The following is an 8,728-nucleotide window of genomic DNA, read 5'->3' as shown; positions in this document are numbered from 1 at the left end:
AAATGGCTCGTCATTGCTAGCTCGCTCACTTAAAGCTAGATACTTTCCGCGGAATGATATACTCCTTGCAGGTAAAGCTCATAAGCCATCTTTTGCATGGAAAAGCCTACTTGTGGGACGTGAATTATTGGCGGAAGGGGTTGCGTGGAAAGTGGGTGACGGATTGAGGATTAGATTGGGAGTTGATGCATGGATTCCGGATGGAAGTGGCAAGTTTGGGGTGGCTAGGATGGTGGATGTAAGTGAGGGAATGAGAGCTAAGGATCTGTTTGAGGAAAATACAACGACATGGGACGAGGAAAAGGTGCTGGCTATGGTCGACTCAAGGGATGGTTGGAAGATTCTCTCACAACTGCATGGGAGGAGGGATGGACCGGACCTACCCTTTTAGCCCCATGGTAAGCTGAATATGTATACTGTTAAGTCGGGTTACTGGTTGGCGAGCTTACAAAGGAGAAGGGCCGATCCTTCTACGTCGGATCAGTCTAAAGATCTATGGAAGTGGATTTGGAGTTTAGAAGTGATTCCAAAGGTCAAAATGTTTATGTGGAAATGTCTTGCTGAGGCACTCCCAACTAATTCTGCGTTGCGGAAAAAATCCATAGATCTGGATCCGATGTGTCGTCGATGTGGTAATGGTTTTGAAATGATGGAGCACGCCCTTCGTGATTGTGTGTGGATGAAGGTTTTGTGGGTTGTTTCCCCTCTTCGTCTCCCTCCGATTCCAGAAGCTGAAATCTGCCCGATTCAGGCATGGTTTGAACGCATTAGATCGGTGCCCCATAAAGAAAGCCACGCTACTTTTGCTGCTATTGCTTGGGCCGCTTGGTATACTCGAAACCTTCTTGTTTTTCAAGGTAAGGAGATGGATCATAAGGAGTGTCTGACGATTGCTCATCGTGGAACTTGGCCGAAAACTGTATGTGAGAGCCCCAAATGTTCAATGCCTACTCACATTTTCTGCTCTAGACCTGGACAGCTCAAGGTGGCTTGTGATGCGGCTGTTGTTCCTAATTTTGGGATTGGCGTGGGCAGTATCTTAATGGATGGAGAAGGGTCGGTTCAGGGATGCAGGTATGGAGCATGGAGAGGAGCTTATACGAGCTTAGAGGGAGAGGCTTTGGCGGTTCTCGAAGGCTTGCGGCTTTGCGCGGAGAAAGAAGCAACAGACGTTGTGGTGGAGACTGATAATCAGGAACTGTACTGGAGTATTACTAGAAATGAAACACACCTTTCCTACCTTGGAGATTCAATTTGTGAGATCCGGGCGTTGGTTGAATCGTTGGAGCATGTGGAATTCAGCTGGACAAAACGTGAAGGAAATGAAATGGCTGATAAATTAGCTTCTCATGCCTTAGCTGGTTTTTTTCCTATTCTCTCTCATGATGTTTTACCTTTTGATGTAAACAATGGTATTGGTTGAGTTTTAATATTTCCTTTTGATTCTCAAAAAAAAAAAGAATCGCATGTGGAGTTGGATAAATGGCTAGAATAACAAGAAACTTTCCAAGGCTGGAAAGGAGATACTCATAAAGGGTGTGGCTCAAGCTATACCATCCTTCTGCATGGGAGTTTTCTCTCTTTCTACTAGCCTCACTGATGAGATGGAGAGGCTTAACAACAAATTTTGGTGGGGAAATAGGAGTGGTGAAGGCAAGGGGATTAACTGGTTGAAGTAGGAGCGGATGTGTGTGGATAAAAAGTTGGGTGGGCTAGGTTTTCGAAGCCTTCAACTTATGAATATGGCCATGCTTGGTAAAACTGGATGGAGACTCCTTATGGAGCCCGATGCTCTTGTGTGTCGTGTGTTAAAGGCTAAGTACTTCCCGAATGGTGATTTTCTCACGGCTAAAGTTGGGCATAGTCCTAGTTTATCTTGGTGAAGCATATGCTCGGCGCAGGATTTGGTTCGTCACGGTGTGAGGTGGAGAATCAGCGATGGTGCGTGTATCTATTTTTTCGAGGATCCTTGGCTTAGAAGTAATGCTCCTTTTTGTGTTTCTTCACATTCCCCCCCCGGAGTTAGATGATTTACGTGTCCAGGAGGCTTTCGACCAGGCTATGTGTGGGTGGAATGTTGATTTCATTAAGAGCATTGTTAGTGAGGAAGATTTTAAGAAGATAATGAGCATGATCACTAATTTCTTAGCAACAAAAATGACTGCAACTAACACAGGTAATTGTAACAAGCAACAAGTAATCGAGTATCGTATCATCAGGGATTGACGCAACGAAACAACTCTAGCTATCTCCTAAACAGACTATAACAGTAGACAGGCAACAAAAAGTAGAGATTGATTGACTTAAACTAAAACGCAAATAACAATAAATAAAAGCACGTAGAAGAATCAAATATTAAAGACAACTGATCCTAGGGTAGTAAATTCATTAACTAAATCTACGCAATTAATCTATTAATCCTATGTACCAGTTTAATCCAGTTATGATGAGAGATCACTTAATTAATCAATCACTCTCGCTAGAGTAGCAACGATCGTAGATTAGTAAATTCTCTATCTCTGCTAGGTCTCAAGAAAATCTACTAACTCCCAATAGCTCCCTATAATCCACCTGTCTCCGCTAGGTCTCAAGGTTAAGATTATATCATACATTCCTGAATCCGTTAAACAACTATTTCCGCTAGGTCTCAAGTCGAATAACTACACATGCAAACTATTGATCAGATAATTCACAAGAAAACAAGCACCAGGAATTATGAATCATAAACTGGAAGGCACATAGGTATTAACAAATAAATCACATAAATTCAATCAACTATTTACAAACCCTAGAATCAGCTAAACGAAACTAGCCAGACATAATAAAAGAAAGCATAAACATAACTAAAAAGAACGCAATTGGAAAAACTGAATTATATAAAAACTGAATAAGAACGATTGTAGCAGCTTGAATCTTCAATCTTGATCCAAGCCATGAAAACTGGGAAATAAAATGTAAAGCCAAAGCTATAATGCTAGAATGTAATGTGTGGAACCCTAGATAGGTCAAAAGATGACCTATTTAAAGTGTTACGGTAAAAATACAGTGTTTGAAATGCAGAAGAACCCTAAAAACACGCATAACTGAAAAATCCGGGTAGCCGGCGACCTGCCCGACTACCCATCCGGCGGTCACCGGCTCAAGCACAAAACAGTCATCCAACACTCAATTTCCTATAAAATTAACATCAAAAGAACATTAAAAACCATGAAAACATGAGTGTTATGAACTCCTCGAATAATGAGAAGAACACAATCAATAACACGAATGGGTAAGAAAACTAGTTCATCAATGCCTCCGAAAGATAAAGAATGATAGAATTCTCAAATCCTCCATAATTAAGCATAAAATTCACCAATAAACACAACCTATAGCAAAATCAACTTTGACATTCCAAACAATTGAATCTCATAAGGTATGTGTATCCCTCAACTCTCAATTTGATGGAATATATAGGACGTGTATGCTCTCATCGAATTCAATGTAATGTAGATCACTTACCATAAGCTTGTCAATCGTCTACAATCTCCATCGCTAAAAGTGTGTCAGGACTAAGATCAAAAAGGTCTTTTTCTTTGGGTTATAATGTAGGGACATTGGTTAAGGTAGGAAAATATAGGCTAAGTGACTCAATTAAATTAAGAACACCAACCTTATAGCTACACAAATCGAGTATGGAATAAATTTCATCTTCCTCCCAACTATGCCACCATAATCAACACTACTCAATGGATTTAATCATCACAAAACAGAACTAAACACTCTTTTATGCTCTCCATTTATTTCCAACACACAAAGTCGATTTTCTAACAAATTTATCAATGTACACTCGACTTTACACTTTTTTCTTTTTCTTTTTTTTCCTTCTTTTTTTTCTTTTCTCTTTTTTTTCTCAACAATTTTTTTTTCTTCTCTTTTCACAACTTTGTAGAGCTTATAAGAGTAAATAGTAGCACAATATCATCCCTTCTTTTTCATGACCCACTATGAATATTCACCACACACAGATTCCCATATACTACATCACCCCCTATCATCCGGCTAAAGAATAAAAGCTAAATAGGCTCAAAGTGGATAACAAAGGATACTTTTTTCGTTAAGGATAGTGTTTGGGATAATAATGTGGCTAACAAAAGATGGCCTAAAATCATCTCCTAATCCTGGGCACAACAGCAACCTCGACACAGAAACCATGGCAAGTTCTAGAAGATCACCACATGCATGACAAAACTCACAACAAAGAATAAACTGTGTATGATAAACAGTTATGGCTCAAAATATCATATGTTTATTCAACGTCTAAAAGTCAAGGTCAAAATCACTCTAGAATTATGCAAATTAGTTCCAATTATGCTCAAATCATTAAAGAAAATCAAATTCAAATTTTTTTCACATAAATCATCATTGGCATCTCACCAGAAATCTAATGGAGCAATAAATATCTCAAAAAAACAAAACAAACACACACCACCAACCAAGCAGGATAAAACAATAAAGCCAACACAAAGATAAAAGTGATACACATATCTACTCTCACCCCCCTCCCCCAAACTTATTACTGAACATAAGTTCGAAAATAAGTTTGGAGGGATGATGATATGTGTGTCACTACTCACAGAAATACATGCTTCATGGTGGTGGTATGAACAAGGCGCGTGTTCGCGCATCTTCCAAGCTCAACACTGCACTAACACCCCAAAATGAAGAAAACAATGAAAACAAAGAAATAAAAAGAAACTAAACGAAACAAAAACTAAACAAAAACGGTTGGGTTACCTCCCAACAAGTGCTTAATTTAACGTCTAGAGCTCGACGATACCTGAAAAACTCATGGAGGTCGGAAACAACACTCTAACCATTGGAAAGCTTTTCTACTCTTGGGTGCCCTCTGCACAAAAACACTTGTCTTGGCTCGGACATCCTCCACAAGCATTTCCCCCTTCTCATTCTTGTTCCGAAAAATTCAGAATTTCACTTTCTTCTTCTTGGGGGTATGGGTTTTCAATGATCCCCATCATGCTCCAAAACAAACACATCTCAAAATTCAGAACTTCTTTTGGCTTTGGAGTTTTTTTCTTGGCGTCATACTTGGGCAGCTCATTCTTCTCAACCTCTTCATCCTCTGAATTTGTTAGAAAACTGTCAGCCAAATTAATCACTTCATTCTAGGGAACTTCCTTTGGTGGAGGTTTCTTGAAATCACCGTTTCCCCATAGGCTCCCAATGCCATCGTCCCCCTTTGCATATCTATCTTTGCTCCACATGTGGCAAGGAAAGGTCTCCCTAACAGCAAAGGCATCTTTGGATCCTCCGGAATATCCAACACTACAAAATCGACTGGGAAGAAAAAACCACTCACCTTCACAAGCACATCTTCCGCAACTCCTAGAGGTTTAGAGCAAGACTTATCAATAAGCTGAAATGTCTTGTTGGTTGGCTTCAAATCCCCCAGCTGCAACTTCCTATAAACTTTGAGAGGCGTGACATTTATGCTTGCTCCGGTGTCACACATCACTTTCTCAAACAATGACTTTCCAATCTTCACAGGAATATTGAAGCTGCCCGGATCTTCTCTCTTTGGAGGCAACTGATACTCCTTCACAGTGAGCACTCCTCAAATTCATTGAATGCACTCTTCTTTTCCATCACAGCCTTCACAATTTGCACCTCATTTGGCTTGTTTCTCAAGATCTCCATGGAAGGAATATTCACAGCCAACTTCTTAAATGCCTCTAAAAATTTGGAGCTTTGCTCATCTAATCTTGGCCTCAGTAATGGAAGAGGGGGAGAAACAGAAATACCTTCATCCTCAACTGAATTATCAACCACCCGGATGGAATGACATTGCTGATTTTGCTGAGGCTGTTGATGTTGGCTCTTCGAATTGAACTGAGTGTTGCTAGGAAATTGGCCCGGCTTGTTCTGCGCAGCTGCTTGGTTGACCATCTGACCAACTTGATTCTCTAACATCTGCACCTGTTTGGAAAGTGCTGAGATATTATTTTCCATGATAGATATCTTATTACCCACATTTGTCTCCATCCCAGTCATCTTCATGAGCATCTGCTTCATCATGTCCTCCATCGAATCTTTCTTTGGCTCATTGATTACTCCCCCACTAGAAACAGAGAATCCTGGTGAAGGTTGCACAACATTGTTTGGGTTGCCATAAGATAGATTCGGATGCGGGTGTCCTCCTGGCTGGAATTGTTGCTGACCCGGCTGACCTCTGCTATACATTCCTGGCTGTCCTCGCTGGAAATTCCCATAGTTTCTACCATTAATAAAATCAATGTCTTCCATGCTCGACGGGTCTTTCACAGCTTGTTTAGGATGTCCAACATTCAACTCACTGATCTTAGTAGTCAGCTCTGCCAGCTGCGTAGCAATCGCTGCCTGCTGTGTAACCATCGCTGCCATAGGATCAGAACTGGAAGTAGCTGCAACCTTTTTCAATTGTACTCTCTCTGATTGCCATTGAAAACTCATAGCAGCCATACTCTCAATGATGCTCCACGCCTCGGAACTGCCTTTCTGAAGCAGAGAACCTCCTGCAGCTGTATCCATATGCATCCATGTTCTCTCCCCACAGGCATTGTAGAACATGATCACAAGCGTGCGTTCATCAAATCCATGGCTTGAGCACTTCCTAAGCTTTTCCTGATATCGCTCCCAAGTATCCGCCAGCTTTTCCCCCTCATACTGCTGAAACTGCACGATGTCCATCTTCAATTTCAAAGTAAGGCCAGGCGGATGAAACTTGCGTAGGAACGCATGAGCCAAATCCTCCCACACGGTATTCTCTCCCAGCTGCAGTGTATGATACCACGATTTCGCCTTATCCCGCAGTGAGAAAGGGAAAAGACGAAGACGGATAATATCATCGGGAACACCATTCATCTTCACCGTGCTGCATAGCTCCAGAAAATGCGCCAGATGCGCATTAGGGTCCTCTATCGCGTGCCCTCCATACTGGTTCTGTTGGACCATTGTAATTAAATCGGTCTTCAGCTCAAAATTATTGACATTGACACGTGGAGGTTCCTGGTAAATATACTGCGGTATGAATGCCTCATTAATCGGAGGCTGCTTCTGCTCCTCTAACTTTTTCTGCGCATCTAATAACTGCTGCAGCTGTTCATGTAGAGCACGAATCTGTTCAGCAGTAGCCATCATAAGTAGTGTGCCTGAAAATACGAGAATTAGAAAAAAAAAAAAAAACAGTAAACGCCTGAAGTACTACTAAGTCCTATCGGAAATATTAAATCAACTTCTAATCAGTCCCCGGCAACGGCGCCAAAAAGTTGATCACTAATTTCTTAGCAACAAAAATGACTGCAACTAACACAGGTAATTGTAACAAGCAACAAGTAATCGAGTATCGTATCCTCAAGGACTGACGCAACGAAAAAACTCTAGCTATCTCCTAAACAGACTATAACAGTAGACAGGCAACAAAAAGTAGAGATTGATTGACTTAAACTAAAATGCAAATAGAAATAAATAAAAGCACGTAGAAGAATCAAATATTAAAGACAACTGATCCTAGGGTAGTAAATTCATTAACTAAATCTACGCAATTAATCTATTAATCCTATATACCAGTTTAATCCAGTTATGATGAGAGATCACTTAATTAATCAATCACTCTCGCTAGAGCAGCAACGATCGTAGATTAGTAATTAATCAATCACTCTCGCTAGAGCAGCGGTCGCCGGAAATCCTTCTTTGGGCGGTGGTCAACGGTGTTTGACCGCCAGGTTCTGACTGCTGCATGCGACTTTCTGGTTTTGGTAATAACTTTCTCGTTCAAACTCCGATTTATGATCCGTTTATTCTCTCAAACTCGTATCGAGATGATCTACAACTTCTATTTCAGCACAGTTTTCCAAATTCGAACTCAATAATTCTGAAATTTCCTTCAAAGTTCGAGTAAGAATCATATTTCACAAGATAAAGCAAATTAAGCACAAAACAATCATCCAACACTCAATTTCCTATAAAATTAACATCAGAAGGACATTAAAAACCATGAAAACATGAGTGTTATCAGAGCATTCCAATTTTTCCTAATTTTGGCCCAGATAATATCATTTGGGATTGCTCTGATAACGGCAAGTATTCTATCAACACTGCGTATAGACTTGCTATAGTTCTCTAACGTTGGATGTTACCTTCAAGGTTGATGGTCAGTGGGGTTGTCTTTGGAAGGTAGATGTGCCTCCCAAAGCCAGAAACTTTCTATGACGAACTGCTAGGAACAATCTTCCTTCTAAAGAGCGTCTTTTTTCCCGGGGTGTAATGGTAGGAGGTGAGTGCCCCATTTGCAAATGTGGGTTCAAGAATCTTTCTGCCCTTTTGCCGAGGATTGTTGGAGGCTTGGTGGTATGCAGCTGTATATCTCTAATGTTGCTACCCATTGTGATTCTTTTGAGCCAGTTCTCTCCTCGATTTTGCATGATTCGGATAATGAGAAGAAGGCCAACGTCTGCATGATTTTTTGGCAAATATGGAGGGATAGAAATGTTGCAGTTTGGCATAATATCAACCTGGTTCCTTCTCGTTCTGTACTGCGTGCTGCTGCTGCGAGAAGCGATTGGAAATTAGCGCATACTTTGCCTCTCCAGAAGTCAAATGTTCTTACTCCTGCTATTTGTGTTGGGTGGCACTCTATTCCACAAGGTTCGATAAAATGCAATGTGGATGCTGCGTTCTTTGAGGAAGATTG

General features: G+C 40.9%; 1 protein-coding gene across 1 annotated transcript; it reads left to right on the top strand.

Annotated features, from left to right (window-relative positions):
* Positions 1–409: 409 nt before the first annotated feature.
* Positions 410–1,423, top strand: LOC131025953 (uncharacterized). The gene has a single exon (XM_057955732.1). It carries the CDS (start codon positions 410–412, stop codon positions 1,421–1,423), a length of 1,014 nt encoding a protein of 337 aa, XP_057811715.1.
* The last annotated feature ends 7,305 nt before the right edge of the window (positions 1,424–8,728 follow it).

This window comes from Salvia miltiorrhiza, chromosome 5 (genome assembly GCF_028751815.1).
Source record: "Salvia miltiorrhiza cultivar Shanhuang (shh) chromosome 5, IMPLAD_Smil_shh, whole genome shotgun sequence".
Classification (NCBI taxonomy): domain Eukaryota; kingdom Viridiplantae; phylum Streptophyta; class Magnoliopsida; order Lamiales; family Lamiaceae; genus Salvia; species Salvia miltiorrhiza.
The sequence above is the reverse complement of the archived record's forward strand: the minus strand, read 5'-3'. Positions and strand labels throughout refer to the sequence as shown.

Bases quoted from the DNA above. Each gene is read 5' to 3' on its own strand.
- LOC131025953 (XM_057955732.1), top strand. From the start codon at position 410: ATGTATACTGTTAAGTCGGGTTACTGGTTGGCGAGCTTACAAAGGAGA.